Source organism: Triticum aestivum, chromosome 1D (genome assembly GCF_018294505.1).
Source record: "Triticum aestivum cultivar Chinese Spring chromosome 1D, IWGSC CS RefSeq v2.1, whole genome shotgun sequence".
Lineage (NCBI taxonomy): Eukaryota > Viridiplantae > Streptophyta > Magnoliopsida > Poales > Poaceae > Triticum > Triticum aestivum.
The window spans coordinates 497,221,034-497,242,920 of NC_057796.1; the positions used below are offsets into that span (position 1 = coordinate 497,221,034).

The window sequence follows — 21,887 nt, forward strand, 5'->3', positions numbered from 1 at the left end:
CTGAACCGGGGCTAATGTGAAAACTGCCCTGTGACCTAAGCCTTGTTTTCTACTAGCGTACGGATATATGTAGACATATTTTAAAATATAGATTCACTCATTCTACTCCGTATGTAGTCATTTGTTGGAATTTCTAGAAAAACTTATATTTGGAAACAGAGGGAGTACAAAAGTATTCACACGCCATGACCTCGAGTTGGAGTTCAAAAAAGGAAGTCCTCGATGGATGATGGCGGGGCTAATGCAAGCCAGATTCGCTGTCGGCGCACCGGGTGGACGCTGGTGACCAACACTAGTAGAAAAAGGGTCAAATGTCAAGCACATTAGTGCTGGTTTGCTTTTGAGCCGGCACTAATGTGTGCATTAGTGCCGGTTCCAACGGCTAGCCGGCCGCTTTCATTAGTACCGGTTCGTGGCCGACCTTTAGCACCGGTTCGTGCCACGGACCGGTACTAAAGTGAGTGGTGGCAGGATGTTGTCAGTCCGGGGCCCCTCCAGCACCTTTAGTACCGGTTCGTGGAACAGAACCGGTGCTAAAGGTCGTCCTACATAAACCCTTCGTCCACCCGAGCTCGCTCTGTTCTTCCCCTTTCCCCTCTCCTCTCTGTTCTTCCCCTCTTCCTCTCGAGCTCATCACACATTTTGCCCAAAATTTGTCAAGATTTGAAGGCCCCCATCCATTCAAATGATCACAAAGGTTAGCAACTTTGTCCTTTCATCTCTCATTGCTAGATTAGCTCTTGCAATGCTTTGTATAGTGATTAATTTATGAGTTTAGTAATTTGGGAGGAAATATATGTGCTAGTATTTGATTTATATGCAATTTGAGGTCAAAAATAACACTTAGTTTGCATATGTAGGTGTGGTTTACTTAGTGCCTTCTAAATCTCCGTCGTAACCACAGTCGATCGCCCGCACCGTTCCGTTGCCGGCACCACCTTGTGGTGAGCCTCCTGTTCATGAATGTTTTACATTACCAAATTGATGTTTGTGTGATTTGGATATATAGTTACTCGTATAATTATCTTACCCGTACGTTGTTTGTTATACATAGTGCCATGGTTTTGATATCCGTCCCTGTCGGCCCTCGTCCTTGTTATGATTCGGATGTGGTATATTCTCTTTTAAAACTAGTTGTTGCATTTCGTGTTTATGACAAATTATGCCCATCAAGTTGACATAGATATTTTTGTCTAGGAGGTTTGTGAACCGGAAATTCCAACCGACCCTATTGTCGAGAGGTTAAATTTAGTTGAAAGAGAAAACGAGTATTTGAAAGAAAAATTGAAAAGAATTGAGGGGGAGAAGATGGAATTGGAGTTGCATGTTGCCTATGTCATCGATGATCACAAGATCAAGATGGAGAAAATGCGCTTGAAGATTAGAAAGATTAGAAAATATGCCATTGATAGTGAGGCTTGGTATCATTATGTTGTTGGATCAATTGTTACCTTAGTTGCGATCTTGATCGCATTTGTTGTTGCATTTAAATTCTTTAGTTAGAGAGTTATTTGTTTGTTGCATTTAAGTCTTGTATGAACTTTATGTATGAACTTGTATTAATTTGGTCTTTTCGGTGTTGTGTAATGAAGATGAGCCGATAATGGATGTACGATGACCGATGCTCTCCCGAGTTCATTAATGGCGTGCAAACTTTTCTGCTTGCGGCTGAGGCAAACAAGCGGGCGGATGGTTTTATGCCTTGTCCATGTTTAGTATGTAAGAATGATCACAATTACTCTACGTCAAGAACCATTCACGTCCACCTGTTTAAGTCCGGTTTCATGCCCCACTATAATGTTTGGACCAAGCACGGAGAAAGAGGGGTTATGATGGAAGACAATGAAGAAGAAGAGGACGACGACAACTATCCTGGCCATGGGTTCCCTGAATACGATGATACAACAATGGGGGAAGAAGCTGAGCCGGCAATGCGGGAAGAAGCTGAAGAAGAGGCATCAGATGAGCCCGCTGATGATCTAGGTCGGGCCATTGCCAATGCAAAGAGAAACTGTGCAAGTGATTTGGAGAAGAAGAAGTTGCAGCGCATGTTAGGGGATCACAAGAAATTGTTGTACCCGAATTGCGAAGCTGACAAGAAAAAGTTGGGCACCACACTGGAATTGCTGCAATGGAAGGCAGAGAATGGTGTATCTGACAAGGGATTTGAAAAGTTGCTGGTAATGATAAAGAATATGCTTCCAAAGGACAACGAATTGCCCGAGAGTACGTACGAAGCAAAGAAGGTTGTCTGCCCTCTAGGGTTAGAGGTGCAGAAGATACATGCATGCCCTAATGACTGCATCCTCTACCGCGGTGAGTACGAGGATTTGAACGCTTGCCCGGTATGCGGTGCATTGCGCTATAAGATCAAATGCGATGACCCTGGTGATGTCGAGGGCGAGCGCCCCAGGAAGAAGATTCCTGCCAAGGTGATGTGGTATGCTCCTATAATACCACGGTTGAAACGTTTGTTCCAAAACAAAGAGCATGCCAAGGCGATGCGATGGCACAGAGAAGACCGTAAGAAAGACGGAAAGTTGAGAGTACCCGCTGACGGGTCGCAGTGGAGAAAAATTGAGAGAAAGTACGGGAAGGAGTTTGCAGATGACGCAAGGAACGTATGGTTTGGTCTAAGCGCAGATGTCATTAATCCTTTTGGGGAGCAGAGCAGCAACCATAGCACCTGGACTGTGACTCTATGTTTGTATAATCTTCCTCCTTGGTTGTGCATGAAGCGGAAGTTCATTATGATGCCAGTGCTCATCCAAGGCCCTAAGCAACCCGGCAACGATATTGATGTGTACCTAAGGCCATTAGTTGAAGAACTCTTACAGCTGTGGAATGGAACAGGTGTACGTGCGTGGGATGAGCACATGGGGGAAGAATTTGACCTAAATGCCTTGCTGTTCGTGACCATCAATGATTGGCCTGCTGTCAGTAACCTTTCAGGACAGACAAACAAGGGATACCACGCATGCACGCACTGTTTGGATGATACCGACAGTATATATTTGGACAATTGTAGGAAGAATGTGTACCTGGTACATCGTCGATTTCTTCCGAGCAGGCATCCCGTAAGAAAGAAAGGCAAGCATTTCAAAGGTGAGGCGGATCACCGGACGAAGCCTCGCCACCATACCGGTGCTGATGTACATGATATGGTCAAGGATTTGAAGGTAGTCTTTGGAAAGGGTCCTGGCGGACAACCTGTTCTGAATGACGCTGACGGACGCGCACCCATGTGGAAGAAGAAATCTATATTTTGGGACCTGCCCTATTGGAAAGACCTAGAGGTCCGCTCTGCAATCGACGTGATGCACGTGACGAAGAATCTTTGCGTGACCCTGCTTGGCTTCTTGGGCGTGTATTGGAAGACAAAAGATACACCTGAGGCACGGGAGGACCAGCAACGTATGCATGGAAAAGACGGCATACATCAGGGTCATGCCAGCTACGCTCTTACCAAAGAGGAGAAGGAAATCTTCTTTGAATGCCTGCTCAGTATTAAGGTACCATCTGGCTTCTCGTCGAATATAAAGGGAATAATAAACATGGCAGAGAAAAAGTTCCAGAACCTAAAGTCTCATAACTGCCACGTGATTATGACGCAACTGCTTCCGGTTGCATTGAGGGGGCTTCTACCGGATAACGTTCGATTAGCCATTGTGAAGCTATGTGCATTCCCCAATGCAATCTCTCAGAAGGTAATCAAGCAAGAAATCATACCAAGGTTAGAGAATAATTTGGTGCAATGTCTTGTCAATTTCGAGTTGGTGTTCCCACCATCCTTCTTCAACATCATGACACACGTCCTAGTTCACCTATGCGAAGAGATTAACGTTTTGGGTCCTGTATTTCTACACAATATGTTCCCCTTTGAGAGGTTCATGGGAGTCTTAAAGAAATATGTTCATAACCGTGCTAGGCCAGAAGGAAGCATCTCCAAGGGCCATGAAAATGAGGAGGTCATTGAGTTTTGTATTGACTTTATTCCTGACCTTAAGCCGATTGCTGTTCCTGAATCGCGGCATAAGGGCAGACTGGATGGAAAAAGCACGCTAGGAGGGAATCAAATAATATGTATGGACGGACATTCTCTCACTGAAGCACACTACACAGTTCTACAGAATTCCGCCTTGGTGGCTCCGTATATGGACGAACACAAGAATTTTCTACGCTCCAAACACCCGGAGCAGTCTGATGACTGGATTACACGTGAACAAACCAGGAGTTTCGCCGGCTGGTTGCAGACACGTACCATGCATGACGCCTCTATTGAAGATGACCTATACTCGCTGTCCCAGTTACCATCTTCGAATATAATGACTTTCAAAGGGTACGAGATAAATGGTAATACATTTTACACGATCGCCCAAGATAAGAAGAGCACCAACCAAAACAGTGGTGTCCGCTTTGATATAATGCAGGCTGAAATGCTCAAGATCACAGTTGGACAACTCCTCGATATCGAGCCCATGTCTCCGCTTAGAGAGAAGGAAATAAAACGGAAATATGTCCGGGGCCAACCTTTGGTCGAGCCCGAGGAGGTCAAGAACCTCCCAACGAGAATGTATGAATTGCATGATTGGTACATGAAAATTACCAAGATTTCCAATCGAGAGTCCCTCATGGTGCAAGTCGAGGAAGATCATTACTTCAATAAGAAAGCTCTGTCCGTTGAGTATTCAGAACTATTTCAGTTATTCAATCAAGATGCACTCGACAAATCCATCGTCAGTTGTTATTGTCTGTAAGTGATTTATTTCTATAATTTAAGTCTCAAGCTAGCTCTAGTGCTCATTGATTGATCATTAATTACCTCTAATTATATATCCTCACTATATATTCTTTTCTGTGGTATTATGCAGGATGAAGATGTATGAATGAAAAAAGCTGGACGCTATGGCATTGGGTTCATTGACCCAAATACCGTTAATGAATACACATGGAAATTGGAATGGTGTAGACAAGATGTAGAGAAATGCATGGTAGAGTTCTTGAAGCGCCTCAATAGCAATGAAGATATACTACTTCCTTACAACTTCGAGTGAGTCACACTGTCTTGTACTACAAATTCTGTTTTTGCTTACTAGCTAGATGTTAATAAGTGTATAGGGTTTAGGGTTATAGTTGATTAGTGTTATGCACATGCCCGCTTAATTTATACATGCAAACGTATGCGCATGCAGTTTCCACTGGATCTTGTTAGACATTAAAGTTGACGAAGGAAAAGTTGAAGTACTGGACTCACTACTTAAAAAAGATAGTGACTACAGCATCGTGAAGGGAATAGTCGACAGGTAATTTCAATCATTATTAACTATATCTCGGCCTATTTAGTTCGTCATTTCCTGATATGAACTTTTTAATAACCCCTTTATTATTTTTTTTTGCCGGCGGGCAGGGCTTGGGCAAAGTACATCAAGGTGACTCCAGGAAAATGGCGACAAAAGCTATGTTGGTATCGACCCAAGGTAAGTAATTAAGTAGTACTAGCTAGCTAGCTACCATCTCTTTAATTCTTGTTTCAATACCGTTAATTAATTAACATGCTTGATTAATTATTATCTGATTAAATTCTATTCTCGTAAAGGCCCTGAAGCAGGCGCCGGGGACTGAAGTGTGTGCATACTACGTTTGCGAGAACATTCGCATGATGGCGTTCGAAAGGAGCAGATCTGATAGACAGGACTGGGTACGTTTGCCAGAACACTATTCACAAATCTTACATGATTGTCGATATCTAGTCACACAACTAATACACATGCATATTGATCTCCTTCTTAACAGTTCAAAGAGGTGCGGGACCAGCTCCTACCAGAGGAGCACATACGAGCACTTCAAGAGGAAATAGCGGGATTTTTGCTCGACCAGGTCATAGATCCCAAAGGAGAATACTATTACCCGCTACCGCCCCATGAACCATTTGTCATCGTGCTCCGAAGTCACCAAGGCAACATGTAGGAGAAATTGTATATATATATACATGTGTATGTATGAATAATTAATGGTGGTTGTGAGACATTCGATTATATATATATATGATCGGTTCTACGAGAAAATCTATTTATATATATGCATAACGTGTACAATATGTAGTATCGTAAAATACCAGCAAACAAAAAATAATTAAATGGAAAACACAAAATTAATGGAACAATAAAAATTAAAACCAAACCCCCCCCCCCTCCCCCAACATTTAGTACCGGTTGGTGCTACCAACCGGTACTAATGGTATACCAGCACCCGGGCCTGGCTCGTGCCACGTGGTGGCATTTTAGCGCCGGTTCATGCCGAACCGGTAGTAAAGGGGGCCTTTAGTCTCCACTCTTTAGTGCCGGTTGCAGAACCGGCACTAAAGACCCTTACGCAGCGACGTGCCGGCGCGGGAGGCGGCGCCCCACCATGCGCGAGGTCGTCCACATGCATGCTCCAGCAGGCCAAGCTGCCGCCTCCATCCATGCACGCTTCTCCACGCGGCGCCATGCCTATGCCTCCCGCTGCTGCTTCTCGTGTCCACGTCGTCCACGACGAGGTAGGGGGATCGGACAGTGAATGCGAAGGCCGATGAATGAATGAATGTGGCAGGAGCTGTGATGGAGACGGGACGTCACCTCGCCGGTCGGCCTGGACCAACTCCGGCCATGCATGCACCTGCTGCATCGAACGTACGTGTCGGGTGGGTGTCGATGAGCCCTCTTACGATCCACAGCCAAATTAATCTCATTAGATCATCCTACGAGATGCATCCGTCAGAGACCGTCCGCCTATCTATCTATCTATCTATCTATCTATCCCTGTGTGTGTGTAAGAACACACAGCAGGTTGAGGCTGTCTGTCTGCTTGCAAGATATTCCTTGCATAGTTTGTCTCAAGCAAACTTTGTCCATCTGTATCTGCATCTCGCCATCTCGTATGTATGCATATATATATTCAGTGAGACATTTCGAGATTTCCAACAGAAAGTGTGTTGATGAACAAATACATCATATATACTACCAGATGTGTCCCTGGTCGTGACGTAATACGTAGAAAGACGGAACATGCAAGCGATGTCAGATGTACTATGTGTACATACATATACATACTACCCCAGAAAAAGATGTATTGTATGTGTCTGTGGAATACGATGGATGTGAGGGAGACGGGACGTCACCTGGCCCGGCGCCGGCCGGCCATGTGCGTGCATGCATGCAGACGACGAGCATGCATATGCATGCGTGCGTACGTGTCGTGTCGGGTCGATGTCGCGCACGCGGCGGTCGTCCTTCCTTCCTCCTTGCATCGACAGACATGCATGCAACTCAAGCCCAGCAGCTACCATGTTCATGATGCCCATGCTGCCGCCCAACCGGCCGGCCGGAGATCATCACGAAACGCATGCATTGCATATACACCTGACCTGCACTGCACAAGGCAGGGTGACCGCCGGCCGGCCGGGCCGCCGGATCATTAGGCCAACTTCACCACGCGACCCCATTCTGTCCGGCCCCGTCCGTTTGGGGTAAAAGGAACAGACCGGTCGGCCCAGCGTGCGACGGCCCGGACCCATCTGATCCGTTTTGTGTCCGGACCGACCCATTTCGAGCGCAAACATGCGTCGGGTTTAGCTCACGGCGGACAACAAACGGACGCGCGCCTCGTCCGCGTCGGGGCCGCGTGGCAGGCGGCCACTTACCTCCCACCCGCCCACATCAATGCGCACGCGCAAGCAGCCCCGCCTGTCATTCGCCCAGGCAAACGGTCGCGGTCCTTCTTAAATGGGAACCCGTGGGCCGGTCGTCGTCCACACTGCCCCACTCCACAACCCGACAACCCCAGACCCCAAACCCTAGCCTCGAACTCGCCGGCAGGACACCCGCAGCCATGGGGCTATGGAACTACGGCCGCAAAGGCAAGCACGACCGCGAGGCTGGCTTCTCGTCGGGACGCCGCCGCGGCTCCGTGAAGAAGGAGGAGTCCGCATCGCCACCGCGTCGGGCCTCCGCGCCGCCCGCGTTCTCCATCGCGCCCACGGCCGCCGGCGAGCGCGACCGGCACTACATCGAGGCGGCCGTATGCCGCCGCTATTGGGAGACGAGGACGCCGCTACGCTGGAGCGACGTCTACCTCCCCAACAATTGGTACTTGTCGGCCAACCGGGTGCCGATCCCGCCGGTCCCGCTGAGCGGCCGTGCACGCCGTGATGAGGCTCGGACTAGCGAGATACTAATTCGCGCGTGTAGATGGTTCACGGCGATGCTTGATCGACAGTTCGTCCCCTGGTTCCTCCTCGCAACCTTCAAGATAATTTTCACCTGTGTATGAAAATACACAAATGAAAATAATGACCCCCTCGGATCAGCACGTAGGCGTTGATGTGATGATCAACCCTCCGTCACTAGTAAATTTACACGATAAAAAAATCACAGATAATACACAAGATATGGCCGCCCATAACTCAGACGTTTTTATGTATATCTCATACTCTAAAATAAAACTCAAAACTCATCCCTACATCGGCCGGGGCCGAGCCCTTTTTGTAGGCGATGCAAACTTATGAAATGGACTCTTCTATAACCAACTAACTAAGGATTTAACTAATTAATTATCGGGCCACATTGATTACCTTGCAACTAACCTTGACTCAAAACGTGTACGTAACTAGTAGCACAACTTGACACTCACGGCTGCCACGTACAAGGAAAACTACAAGTCTATGGAATTCATGTGACCTATCTCTATAGATAAATATACTTGATTAAATAAAACATGGAAACTTATCCTTTGCAGATCTCATCAAATATATTGGCTTGCATGGAGTTTAAAATAGAAGCTGCCGATCCTGATCTTCTCTGGAGGTGTACCAAATGTAGGAATTACATCTTCTGGCTTCGGTATCTCATTAGCATCCGATCTGAACCTTTTGTTGTATTCTTAGGTACATGCACGGTACGACGAGAATCAACATGTACTAATTCCTTCTCATATAGAGGAGCAATTTTTGGTCCACAAAACTGACGCACACGACCATCGTTTCCTCGACATAATTTGGTCGCATGCTTTACATTATTTTCCGCAATTTTTTCATGACTTGACTCATTAAATGGCTCAGGTTCAGTAGGATTATCGATCAATGGTGTCATGCCCGCATCACACCGCCGCCACCTCCTCCCAGACGACCTCTACTACGACGAGAGGTACGCCCCCGACTCGCCCCTGTGGGACACTTGGTTCTGGGATGAGCACGACATGCGGCGGGCGTCCTTCTTCGCCGGCACGTCGATGGGGCCGCGGCGGCCACGTGAGCACCGAGCGGCTGCTCCCCAGGCGCACGGGCGTACGCGGGTGCGCGGCCTCACGCCCACGCCGTCGCCGTCGCCATCTCCATCGCCACCACCACCTCCTCGACGGGCGCGGCAGGAGCGCGCGGGGGGCGTTTTTTTAATTTTGTTTTTATGTTAATTATGGAACTAGGCCGTTTAAGTGGACCGTGAAACTGGGCCGTTTTGTGGCCGTGACCCCTAAATTATGTTTTAAGTTTTTTTAACTACGTTTATTTACTTTTTAGGCATTTTATTTAAGTTTTTTTTGTTTTTTTTAATCACGTCCACCCCGAACATAATTTGGGGTGCGGCCGCGCATTGGGCGCACCCACGATCCAACGGACAAACGCGAACATGAGTGAACCCATTGCCGCCTCAAAGAGACAAAATCCGGCCAAACCAAACGTCCGTTTAGGGTCGTGGGCCTTACAATCTACAAAACGCATGCATGCATGCATGCATTGTGGAGTGGTACACCTGACCTGACCTGATCTGCACTGCTCAGAGTCACAGGCACTGTGTGTAAGACGTGCTGTTCCCTTTGATTGCTTGTCTCCTACCACGACGCCTACCTGCTGGCTGCTACATACTCCACATACGTAACGTATACAGTGCGTACGTACACGATTGTCCACATTATTAACTGCACCCGAAAGGGCCTCCGGTTTCTATAATATTTCAATCTCTCTCAGGGAAGAACAAGTAATGAATGAGCGAGTGGATAGACGATTCTCGTAAATGTCTTGATGGTGGATTGCCTTTCTACCAGCACTCCAAATTGCCCCTTTTTTTTTTTTTTCTGAGGAACAGCACTCCAAATTGCCCAAAGCACGACAATCATCCTAGACTCCTCTGCGGACACATCTTCATGCATGGGAACAAGCCAGTTCTTGGCATTGGGAAGGGCAGATCATATTCCCCGTGCAGGTTGTGGGATAGTGATCAAACCCGCACCCTCGCCCGCGGGAATGGGCCAGTCTGTTCGTGTGTTGTGTGTTTTCTCTGTCTTTTTTGTTTTTTTTCTTCAAATTAATGAAAATTTTCTAAATAATTCTTTGAATTTATGATTTTTCGAAAATGTTGAACAACTTCCAAATTCATTTATTTTTAAAAAAATTTGTGAATATTTTTTGAATTTGAAAACAATTTTGGAAATTCGTGAATATTTTATCAAACTCGTAAACATTGTTTTTGAAAGTCGTGAGCACTTTTAAAATTTTCTCAAATTTTCTCAAATTCATGATTTATTTTATTTCGTGAATTTTTCTGAAATTAGTGAAAAAAAGAACTCATGAATAGTTTTTGTATTCGCAAACATTTTTTTAAAGTCATTAACATTTTTTGAACACACAAGTTTTTTTAATTCATATTTTTGTTTTGAATTAACATTGTGTTGAAGGACGAGCATTTTTAGGAAATCATGAACATTATATAGTTTCCAAATCTGTGAACATTTTATATATAGCAAACATTTTGTGAACTCACGAACATTTTTCAGAATTCACAAACTCTTTTAAAACTAAGAATTGTTTTCAAAAAATTATTTTTTATTTCTGCAGCATCTGATTTTAGTCCGTTTTGGAGGAGAAGCAACAAAATGGGCCGGCCTACAAAGCAGCGTCTCGCCCGTCAGGAGGACTCTTCTCCAACCTAGCCTAGCGCCACCCACCCCAAAAAAACCCAGGAGGCCCGCCGCAGATCAGACAGAGTCCATCCCTGCTGCCTGCTGCCTCCAAAGAAACTCCGACACGATCGACTTGGCCTCCAGAGAAACTCCGACCCTGCTCCAAAGAAAGAAATTATACTACCCTCCGTCCCAAAATTCTTGTCTTAGATTTGTCTAAATGCGGATGTAGATACATCCGCATTTAGACAAATCTAAGACAAGAATTTTGGGACATCCGCATTTAGACAAATCTAAGACAAGAATTTTGGGACGGAGGGAGTATTAAAGCTTTCAATCTGGATCGCCGGAACTGAGGCACAGTACTACTGTACGTTACAAGTGAGTCTTCTTTGCCACCTAATTTTGCTGCTCCTGCTTGCAAAATGCTAATGCTACACACCCCAATTTTCTTCATTCATTCAATTCATACACTCCTCATTCTGTACGTACGTGTGTCGTAGTAATGTTCTTCATTAGTTCTTGCCTGCCTGCACGTCACTCTCTACTCTCAACATAATCTAAGATGTTCCTGCGCACCTTACACTTTTTGATTGACTCATCAACTGTCCACCCACCCATCCACCCATGTATGTGCACAAGCAATTGAATTCAGAATACAATTCATCACAAATTTTATTCTTATAATTGTTTTTGTGCTCCCTTTGATTCTTTTTCAGCTTGTTGCATACTTACATTTGTTGGCTCAATGAATTGGGAATTGAAGCAGACCAGCTCTTGATACGTTACGTATGTGTGCCTGCTTCCTTACATTCGTATCATCATTCATTGAAACACAGGGATTTCTTCTTCTTGCAAGTTAAGGATGACGGCATCCAACGGAAATTCCTCATGTAATTGGTAACCCATTTTGCTTTTTGCCTATTCTATTTCTATTTCCCACACCTACCTTGCTATATGCTTATACATATATCTATATATATATGCTCAACACTTCGGAATTTTTTTAATACACAAGTTCAAATACCCGGTCCTCGGAGGGGGCAGCTGACCAGGGTGATAACCCTTCGAGTCTGTTCACGAACTTCGCCGTGGACAACAACACGTTCGCAGAGGCACGTATCAGGGCTGCTTTCTACCCCAAATTCGAAAATGACAATTCCGATCGAGAGGTTTTTAATCAAGGCTTGCTCTCTAAATCTTCCATTGCTTAATTGCACTTTGGGACTCCCATTTAGATTTTGGGAATGGGATTTTAATTAAAAACCTTTAGTGGGAACCTAACCTTACCCCCTGTTTTGTGATGGCAGACAAGGACTCGGATGATTGAGATGGTGTCGTGTGGCTCAGCTACCATGGAGGTATGTTTGATTTCTTCTTCTTTTGCCGTTTGATTAATTACTGGTTTTATTTTAGCTAACGGCTTGCAGTGATGATGGTTAAAAAGTGTTCACCCTACAAAGATAAGTTTTTCTCCAGGTTACGCTTAAGCATTCAGGATCTCTATTCATGTATGCCGGTCACCGTGGTGGAGCACATTCCAAGAACAGCTTTGGAAATATGTAGGTTCCGCTAGTTTGTCTTGTTGATCTCTGTTTGTTGAGCTGTTTATTTAACTGAATGAAGGTGTAATTCCTTACTTCTTTGGGGATATGTAGCTACACTGCTGTGGGCGTTTTTGTCCTGGACCGTATGTTTCGTGAAGCTTGGGGGAAGGAAGCTCCTAAAAAGCAAGCCGAATTTAATGATGTTATTGAGGTATCCCATGCATCCCGGTGCAACTTTCTTTGATACATACTACTAGTTTATTGGAATTTTAAACACTCATCAAGAATGTTCAGTTTACTATTAGGGCTTTTCATCGGTTGCATTTCTGCTTGTCAGCTGTTTCCTTATCCTGATTTTGCTTCTAGGAAAACCAGATAAACATTTCAATGGAACTTGTGACGGCTGTATTAGGAGACCATGGGCAAAGGCCAAAGGATGATTATGGTATGATGCCCGATTACTTCACCTATTTAACCGTGACATCAATTTTCAGTCCATGAATTTTACCATTCTTGCTAGTCCTTTTTTTGCACAAAATCTCTTTTGAATGCATATTTATATCAGTTTTATTTTGGCCTTTATGCAGCCGTGGTTATAGCTGTAACAGAGTTAGGTCATGGCAAACCAAGGTTCTATTCTACTCCCCAAGTGATTGCCTTTTGTCAAGAATGGCGCCTACCAACAAATCATGTGTGGCTATTTTCCACAAGGTGGTCATCTGACAAGTTTATGTTTCCTACGCCAAAGTATTCGACTGCCTTGCTTGATATAAGTTTCCATCTTCATAATTGTTCTTTTAATGAGACCACAAGAGGGTTAAGCAGTTTGTTGCCATTAATTTAGACTAAATTAGTTATTAATATTCCTTGAGCATGAGCCATTATTATTGCCGTGCCCTTAAAAAGTGCATATCTCTTCAGTCTTCACTGCTGGGTCTTGTTTTAATTTATTAATATTTATCTTTACATCTTTGCAAGGAAATCTGCCACTTCTTTTTTCGCTGCCTACGATGCATTGTGTGAAGAGGGGACTGCCACGCCGGTTTGCACAGCCCTTGGCGAAATAGCTGATATAGCTATACCAGGTAAGTCTACTATCTTGAATAATAATTGCTGTATTACACTCTCACTGCTGTTCTAATATGTTTTCATGTCTCTATTTATTTGTAGGGTCAAAGGATCATGTGATGGTACAGGGTGAGATTCTTGAAGGCCTGGTTGCCCGTATTGTTAGTCGTGAAAGTTTGGTTCAAATGGAACAAGTCTTGAAAAACTTCTCACATCCTCCACTAGATGGAGGTAAGCCAGTAAAATGATGTTGCCTTGTTATCTGTGCCATACAAGAGGGTTTCTGTTTGTTTGCGAAGTTTTCATCTCAATATTAAGGTTCTTGTTCAAAGACTGGCTACTTCTCATTTGTTCGCATACATTTACCATGTGGAAGTGCTAGGCCTGTTAGGATGCTATTGAGCATGGTAACTGAATCAGATCATCATGAATTAAAGATACGAGCAAAATTCTCCATATTCAGCTGTATTTTTCTTAATACGGGAGCGGAAAGGACAGAATAAAAAAATAAGAAAGGAGAAGAAGTGAAATACTGAAAATAAAATACAAAAATTATAGACGTATAGATATATAATAATCCAAGTATTATCCTTGTTTGGTCATCCCCCCTACCTTCTCATGTGATTGCTATAGACGTATAGATAATAATAGCATGTTGCATTTCTGAACCTTCAATTTTTTAAAAGCTTCTTATCTATGCTTTTGTCGTAATAAATATTTTCCGATGCATCTGAACATGTTGTAGGAAATAATTTTTAATGCAGTCGACTTGTGAAGTTGTTAATGCATTAGCTTTTAATTGATTTAGAAAGTTACTCTCCTATGCAGTTGACTCTGATTTAGGGCCAAGTTTACGTGAAATATGCGCCGCTAATAGGTCAGATGAAAACCAGGTACTGTGTAATGTTGTCAAGTACTATTCGCCTTTTTCATGATTCGTCTTAGTATTGTAGTGATTCTATCTTTCTATAACTTATTAATTACATGAACAGCAAATCAAAGAACTTCTCGAAAATGCTGGATCTTCAATGTGTCCAGACCATTCTGATTGGTTTGGAAATAGTGGTCTTGATGCTCAGTCTCGAGACGCTGATGAATCGGTTGTCACTTGCTTTTTGCAAGCACATCCTACTGACAATGCAACTAAGAAATTGCAGGTTAGTAGTTTTTTATCTGTTCCTGTTCAACAGTAAGTACTTTTTACTTACATTGTAAATGTTTTATAACTGCAAATGTCAATAATTCAACAACTAGTACATGATAACTAATTTCTTCTGCACTGTTACAGGAGATGATTCGTGTGATCAAGCAAAGAAATTTCCGTGTAGCACTCAAATGTTACCAAAAAGTTGATTCTCTTTCAAATGATAACTTGTATTACAAGATGGTTATCCATGTGCACAGTGATTATGTTTTTACAAGTTATCGGCAAGAGATGAGGTAAGATTGCAAAGTCAGTGTCGCATACCTAATTAGCTCATTGCAGCACTGGATGTTTTTTTTTGCTTTATGGGATTTATTATCTCTGTTATTAGATTTAATTGGTCATGTACTTTTTAGGAAAAAGCAAGGGTTATGGCCACTGTATAGGGGTAAGATGGACCATGTGACTCAAAATTCTTGTCAATACAATAAGTCAGCGTGGCTTCGACTGACATAGTTTTTCATGATTAGGTTTCTTCGTTGATGTAAACCTGTTCAAGGCGAACAATAGGAAGGCTGCTGAACATCCCAAAGACAGTAACACTTTACTGAAAAATATTGATGGTGACGAGGATTCAAATTTGATGGTCAAACTAAAATTCCTGACTTATAAGGTAACTTCACTGCCATGGTTTCAGCTTCTTTCAGGGCTTAGGTGTTGATGTATGGATACAATGCTGTTACTCTGGATTGCTTGCTTTCCTTTTAACATTTGATTGATGCACCTGTAAAATAAGTATTGCAGTGTCACTATAATTAATGCTGCCTATAAGCTTGGCATATCTGTGTGGTGGCCTTGTTTCCTTTAGAATCTTCTTTGTTAATTCTTGCACGCCGGAGAGTACTGCATCGTATAAGTTTTAACTAATGGATATGCATATGTATCTTCTAACAATTCTCTTACATGACTACCTGCCTGACAGGTAAGGACATTTTTAATTCGGAATGGCCTCTCCACCCTCTTCGAAGATGGCCCATCTGATTATAGAGATGATTGCCTGAGGTATGTCATGTATTCAAATCTCAAAGTAGGAAATGCATATTAGTAGGAAAAGTTAATATCTCTAAAGCGAGGCCGCTCACATGTAGGATGTGGTATTCAAGAATTTTTCTGCCATGTGAAATATGTGTAGTTTTGTCAATTGTGACTAGTTAAAATTTAAATTGAATACAAAGAGTGCTACCTCTGACATCAACGGTCCTGAATGTGTTAATAGGCAAATGGAGAATTGGGGAACATCAGCAAGTAAACAGAAAGAGCTTTGCGAACTGTTGGATGAATGGTATATTACTAACTTCTTTCTCTTCGTTCATAGGAGTTTACCAAACTACATATGTTTCTTTTAATTTAATTGGTTTGCCAAACAAAATAGGGCTGTGTATATTACAAGCAAGTGCGGAAATAAGCCACCCTCGTGCTCAGAGTATCTTAGCGAGGCAGAGCCTTTCCTTGAACAATATGCTAAAGCAAACCAGGATTTGATAGGGGCTCCTGGTGACTTGGTTCAACCGTCTAGTCCTACTACGTCCCTCAATGGTGTTTCAAAACCCGAGGGCCTTATCGTCTTCTTTCCTGGTCATTTCTGTTTTTCCTTATAACAGTTTTTAAGGTTTACGTTTCATCTTGAGTTGCTTTCAGTCATTAGAATAACTGAGGATATTACTCTTAAGCAAGATTAAAAAACTTGATGAATCATCATTCATATAAATCATCTTTTCACTGCCAAGTTTCAATTTAATGATGATTTTCTAATTCCCATTATGTCCTTGTTATATTATTTTGTTCTCCGTCAGGTATACCTGGTTGTGCAAAGTCTGCTCTATGCAAGGAACTATTGAAAATGCCTGGTGGCCTTGGTGATAATCGCACTCTTCATTGTTTGATGGGAGATCTTATTAAAAAAGGTATGCAGCATTTGGCAGTATTCTTTGGTTGAAATGTTTATCATAGGACCAAAATATAGATTCAGTACACTTCTATTTTGCCCTTTTTGCAAACTGTCTGCCCTTACAGGAAAATACTGGAAAAAGGTTGCTGACGACCGGAAAAAGGAACCATTTACAATAACCCTTGCTGACAAAAACGCACCAAATGAGCAAGTGTGGTGGCAGGCAAGATTGCTACTTTCAAATTAGAAGATGGAGTCAATGTTGTTTCTTTCACATGCTACATACAGTTTAGAAAGAAAGAACTGAACTTGTCGTCCATTTATATATTGTAGATTGAGAATATGTGTGGGACCACAAAAGCGGCTGCTGTTCCTGTTGTTCCTGATTCTGAAGGTAATTAATTATCTGTATGCTTTATTAATTTGTTTTTTTTCATGCTTTTTCTGCTACTTGACACAAAAAACAAGTATGTACAAAACCCCAGATTATTTAGATTCTACTAGAAGAATGTCATTCCCGTCTTCACTGTCTATATCTCTATTTATGAAGCGTTTGTAATTTTTCTTCATTTCCTTGAAACCGATACAAATCCATTTTCTTTTGAAGCTCTTGCTGTTTTCATGTTTCCTGTGCTCCAGAGGGTCAATCATGAGGTATACTAATCCATTTTCTCTTGAAGCTCTTGCTGTTATCTTGTTTGCTGCATATTGTAAATTTCTGTCCTCTAACGTGTTATGACTATATACCTACATATAAAGGGAAATCTGGACAAGGCATCACCGACTGCTGGTAAAGTTTTGCTAAAGTTTTACAACCTCTATGATGACAAGGTATGCCCTTTCCCAAAAATACAGTTTCAGATCATATTGGAATGTTATACCATGTTGTTATCAATGTTACGTTCAAGAAAAATGCACTTCCAGAATCGAAGAGAATTCAAAGGCCGACTGCATGAGCGTTTCGGCTACTTGGTTAAGATGCCTCTCCTCAAGCCAGATAGGTAGAGATTTTCACATATTCCTCAAGCCCGAGAAACATGCCGTGATGAGACTGCCTGCCTTCATTTTCGGTTTTTAAAAAAACTGCTACTTGGCTTCTCCTATTTTTAGAGCTCCATTGCCTGGTGATGTCAAAAGTATCTTAGACGAGGGGCTTAGCTTATTCATATTGCATCGAAGCAGGCATTTAAGAAGGTACGGAACTGTTACCTCTTAACCCCTGAGTACAAATTAAGCTACTGCTGTGTCAGCTGATAATGTTCGCAAAACTAGTGTGGAATAGTCAAATAGTCATCAAAATCATGATTCTTTATAATCTGGCTGATTTGATCAATAATGTCGAATCAGAGTGGAGCCATCAGAATGGGCACAGTGGGAGGAGAGGTTGCGCGAGATCTTGTTTGAGAATGCTGATTATCTTAAATCCATTCAGGTAAACATATCCCATGTATTTATTTGTCAGTGAAAATCTGTATTCTTTTCAGGAAACACTTAACTTTATGGACTGACGTGTTCTGTTGATTTGAATCGATGTACATACACTAGGCTTACAAGAGAACACACACAAACCCTAAACTTGGTGTGAAATACCATATATTAATTGTACCACCGTCTCTACTTTCGGCACCTCACATTTGGGCACCAACCTCATCCATTGGCTCTGATTTAGGCACCTCACATTTGGGCACCCTTTTTACAGTCACAAGTTTGGAATATTAGCCTTAACATTTAATCTCATCTCTGATTTAGCAATAGCAATTGAGATGACTTTACATTGCTATGTGAGGTGCTTTGATCAGGGAGTTATTGGCTAGCAATAGCATTCACCGATCCTGCCTACCAAAAGTCTGAAACCATCAAAGTTTACAATTTCAGCGCACAGAAAGATGATGCTTTTGTTCCCTGAGGAAAAAGATAATTGATTTCTTTGGCTCTAATGTCTAGGTTCCGTTTGAGGCTGCGGTGAAAGAAGTAGTGGAACAGTTAAAGGCCGTGGCAAAAGGTGATATCAAACCACCTGATACTGCGAAGCGGAGGTCCGGCAATATCGTTTTTGCTGCTGTTACGTTATCCCCGGCAGATGTATTGGGCCTTGTCCGGAAGGTAACAAGTGTATGCTCATCTTATATGGTAGTCTCCAATAAGATGTATTGGACGATGCTCTGAATCTAACCGGATCATGCATATTGCACAACTGAACTCAACAGGTTGCAGAGAAGGACACTGATGTCGACAATTTTCTCAACGGCCTAAAATTAGAGGATAGCCTGAAGAACAAGGTGCATGTCACCCTCGCCCACAAAAGGGCCCAATACAAAATATGCAAAGCTTTAGGCTTTTCGGTGACTCCGGATGAAAACGTTCGGTGGCTCCGAGTTGTGTGACCTAAGCACTTTACACTTTGGTATCACCGACTGAAACTATTTGGAAATTCTGAACAAGTTGCACTAGGACAAAGGGCCAACTCGGTGAGACCAAGGTTTTAGGTTTTTAGGCAACGACGATGTCATGGATGAATCGGTGACTCCGGGTGTGAATGGTTCGGTGAGTCCGACTAGTATTTAGGGTTTGTGACCGTGGGAGTGTGAGAATCTGTACGAGGCTTTTGGAGCTTGATCTCTAAATACTTGAGCAGTGAATCCATTATCACAACCTTATTTCCTTTTTGATAGTATTGGCATATCTATGGACTCAATGTCTTGGACCATAAATATAAAAAGGAGTCTTGAGGCTTGACCAACACTTGTCCTTAGCATCTTGAGGGGTAGTTGAACTTTAATGAAATATACTCAAGCAAAACATTAGTCCAACAATATGTATGTTGACATGAATACCAAAACCATCAGGGAGTGGACGTGCTTTCACTCTTCTTCCTTGACTTGACAACATATCAAGGCTGATGTTCGTACAACACCACGACCTTTTCTGATGGCTGATGTTCCACAAGTAATCTGAGTCGTGATTTGGTTTGGTAATGTTAAAATCCTGATGTCAGATTTCTAATCATGGCAAATTGAACGTTTTTTTAATCATGGCAGCGTGTTTTCATTTATGTTTTGGTTGGGATGAGAAATGGGGAGGTGCTTATTATAGGCGGCCGGAGAGCGGCGTTGCATCCTGAAAAAGCTCATGGCCGCTCGAATTAAGAAGGAGGCAGGCAGGCAGACGTAGGTAACAATGGCGACCTCACATCTCTAATACGCATGGACAGGACAAGCTTAAGGTAGGGGCCGGGAGAAGATGCAGCATGTCGATCCATCAATAGCAGCTAGCTATTACTAACTAGCAAAACAAATTTACAAAGGTCGATCAATGACCAAGATGCACGGCCATTACGTCGCCGCCGCCTTCGCCGCCGTGGTGGTGGTGCTCCTCCTCCCCGGCTGCCTCGATGCCTACCCGGACCCGGATGAGGTAGTCGTCGTCGACGTGGGGGCGCTGGAGGAGGGCAGCAGCTGCTACTTCCCGATGACGGCGCCGGTGGTGCCGGAGTCCCCCGAGGCGCGCCGCGAGCACTACCGAGCCATTGCGGCCAAGGACCTGGCTCGGCACCGGCGGATGGCCAGGAGGAGGCAGCTGGCGGCGTCGGGCATGCCGGATCTTTTGGCGGCCACGAGCGGGAGCGGGAGCGGCACGCCCCTGTCCACGTTCGAGCTGCCGATGCAGAGCGCCCTGGACTCGATGGACGTGGGCATGTACCTGGTGACGGTGCACTTCGGCACGCCGGCGGTGGCCTTCAGCATGGCCCTGGACACCGCCAACGACCTGACCTGGCTCAACTGCCGCCTCCGCGGCCACCGGCGGCACAGGGACAGGGGCAACGCCAACGCCAAGACCATGTCCCTGGAGCAGGCGCTGGAGCCACCCTTGGTGAAGAAGACCTGGTACCGTCCGGCGCGGTCGTCGTCGTGGCGGCGGTACCGGTGCTCCATGCGGGACAGCTGCGCCCGTTTCCCGCACGTTGCGTGCAAGACGCCCAACCACAACGAGTCGTGCAGCTACCACCAGCAGCTGCAGGACGGCACGAATACCCGCGGCATCTTCGGGCGCGAGACGGCGACGGTGGCGGTGTCGGGCGGGAGGCAGGCGCGGCTGCCGGGGCTGGTGCTGGGGTGCTCCACGTTCGAGGCCGGCGGGACCGTGGACGCGCACGACGGCGTGCTCACGCTGGGCAACGCCAACGTGTCCTTCAGCAAGATCGCCGGGAAGAGCTTCCAGGGCCTCTTCTCCTTCTGCCTGCTGGCCACGCACAGCGGCCGCGACGCCTTCAGCTACCTCACCTTCGGGCCCAACCCGGCCATGGTGGCCGGCGCCGGGTTCGGCGAGACAGACATCGTGTACATGCAGAACGAACCGTCCATGGGCGTGCAAGTCACGGGCGTCTTCGTCAACGGGCAGCGCCTCAACATCCCGCCGGAGGTGTGGAACTACCGCGTTCACGGCGGGCTCAACCTGGACACGGGCACCTCCGTGTCGTCGCTGCTGGAGCCGGCGTACGGCACGGTCACGCGAGCGCTGGCGAGCCTCCTAGACCCAAAGCTGGAGAAGGCGGCGGAGGAGGTGATCCCGTTCGAGCACTGCTACAAGTGGGACGGCAAGAACCCGGCGCCGGAAGCCATTGTGCCAAAGGTGGAGCTGGTGTTGATGGGCGGCGCGAGGCTGGAGCCGAGCCCCAAAGGCGTGCTCATGCCGGAGGTGGTGCCCGGGATCGCCTGCATCGGCTTCTTTAAACGGGAGGCGGGGCCCAACATCCTCGGCAACGTGCACATGCAAGAGCACATCTGGGAGTTCGACGACGTCAAGGGCAAGCTCCGGTTCAAGAAGGACAAGTGCACCACCCACATTAATATTTCTCCTCCTAATGCTAATCCCAAACCCAATCCCAATCCCAATCCCAATCCCACCAACAACTAATCAAAAACCATCTTCTCTGTATGTATGTATTCATGTATCATATCATTCATCTCTCATCTGTATGTATGTATGTAATCCGAAAACCGAATCTTTTCTGAATCCATTCCCCCTCTCCCTCGGCATCCCTAGCTGGTGCAGAGTCCGGAACAACTGAAATATTCTTTCAATTTTTAAGATAAAACTTAATTTGTACAAGGTCCTCCTCCTAGTGATGCAAACAAACAAAAAACGACGTCTAGCTCCGCCGGCCTTCGCCAATGGCATGCCCGAATGGCGTCTAGGCTACCTATGGCCAGGCACACGTGACTAGGTCACATAGATACCGGAACATGTC

General features: G+C 44.8%; 2 protein-coding genes across 2 annotated transcripts in view; both read left to right on the top strand.

Annotated features, from left to right (window-relative positions):
• LOC123161717 (tRNA ligase 1-like) overlaps window positions 1-19,209 on the top strand; it is a 38,074-nt gene extending 18,865 nt beyond the window's left edge. The window contains exons 2-28 of the mRNA XM_044579526.1: window positions 11,772-11,825; window positions 11,951-12,104; window positions 12,243-12,293; window positions 12,412-12,494; window positions 12,591-12,690; window positions 12,846-12,924; window positions 13,067-13,190; window positions 13,458-13,564; window positions 13,650-13,778; window positions 14,376-14,440; window positions 14,540-14,704; window positions 14,836-14,987; window positions 15,108-15,139; window positions 15,222-15,364; window positions 15,674-15,753; window positions 15,968-16,033; window positions 16,124-16,326; window positions 16,545-16,655; window positions 16,765-16,862; window positions 16,973-17,034; window positions 17,218-17,293; window positions 17,399-17,470; window positions 17,564-17,640; window positions 17,750-17,833; window positions 17,987-18,071; window positions 18,584-18,742; window positions 18,847-19,209. Of these exons, the coding sequence (XP_044435461.1) occupies window positions 11,772-11,825; window positions 11,951-12,104; window positions 12,243-12,293; window positions 12,412-12,494; window positions 12,591-12,690; window positions 12,846-12,924; window positions 13,067-13,190; window positions 13,458-13,564; window positions 13,650-13,778; window positions 14,376-14,440; window positions 14,540-14,704; window positions 14,836-14,987; window positions 15,108-15,139; window positions 15,222-15,364; window positions 15,674-15,753; window positions 15,968-16,033; window positions 16,124-16,326; window positions 16,545-16,655; window positions 16,765-16,862; window positions 16,973-17,034; window positions 17,218-17,293; window positions 17,399-17,470; window positions 17,564-17,640; window positions 17,750-17,833; window positions 17,987-18,071; window positions 18,584-18,742; window positions 18,847-19,023 (2,788 nt within the window). The 3' untranslated portion in view covers window positions 19,024-19,209. The remainder of the gene's footprint in view (window positions 1-11,771; window positions 11,826-11,950; window positions 12,105-12,242; window positions 12,294-12,411; window positions 12,495-12,590; window positions 12,691-12,845; window positions 12,925-13,066; window positions 13,191-13,457; window positions 13,565-13,649; window positions 13,779-14,375; window positions 14,441-14,539; window positions 14,705-14,835; window positions 14,988-15,107; window positions 15,140-15,221; window positions 15,365-15,673; window positions 15,754-15,967; window positions 16,034-16,123; window positions 16,327-16,544; window positions 16,656-16,764; window positions 16,863-16,972; window positions 17,035-17,217; window positions 17,294-17,398; window positions 17,471-17,563; window positions 17,641-17,749; window positions 17,834-17,986; window positions 18,072-18,583; window positions 18,743-18,846) is intronic.
• Window positions 19,210-19,815: 606 nt separating this feature from the next.
• LOC123179735 (aspartic proteinase NANA, chloroplast-like) lies at window positions 19,816-21,654 on the top strand. The gene has a single exon (XM_044591607.1). It carries the CDS (start codon window positions 19,952-19,954, stop codon window positions 21,551-21,553), a length of 1,602 nt encoding a protein of 533 aa, XP_044447542.1. The 5' UTR covers window positions 19,816-19,951; the 3' UTR covers window positions 21,554-21,654.
• Window positions 21,655-21,887: the final 233 nt, after the last annotated feature.

Bases quoted from the DNA above. Each gene is read 5' to 3' on its own strand.
- LOC123179735 (XM_044591607.1), top strand. From the start codon at position 19,952: ATGACCAAGATGCACGGCCATTACGTCGCCGCCGCCTTCGCCGCCGTG.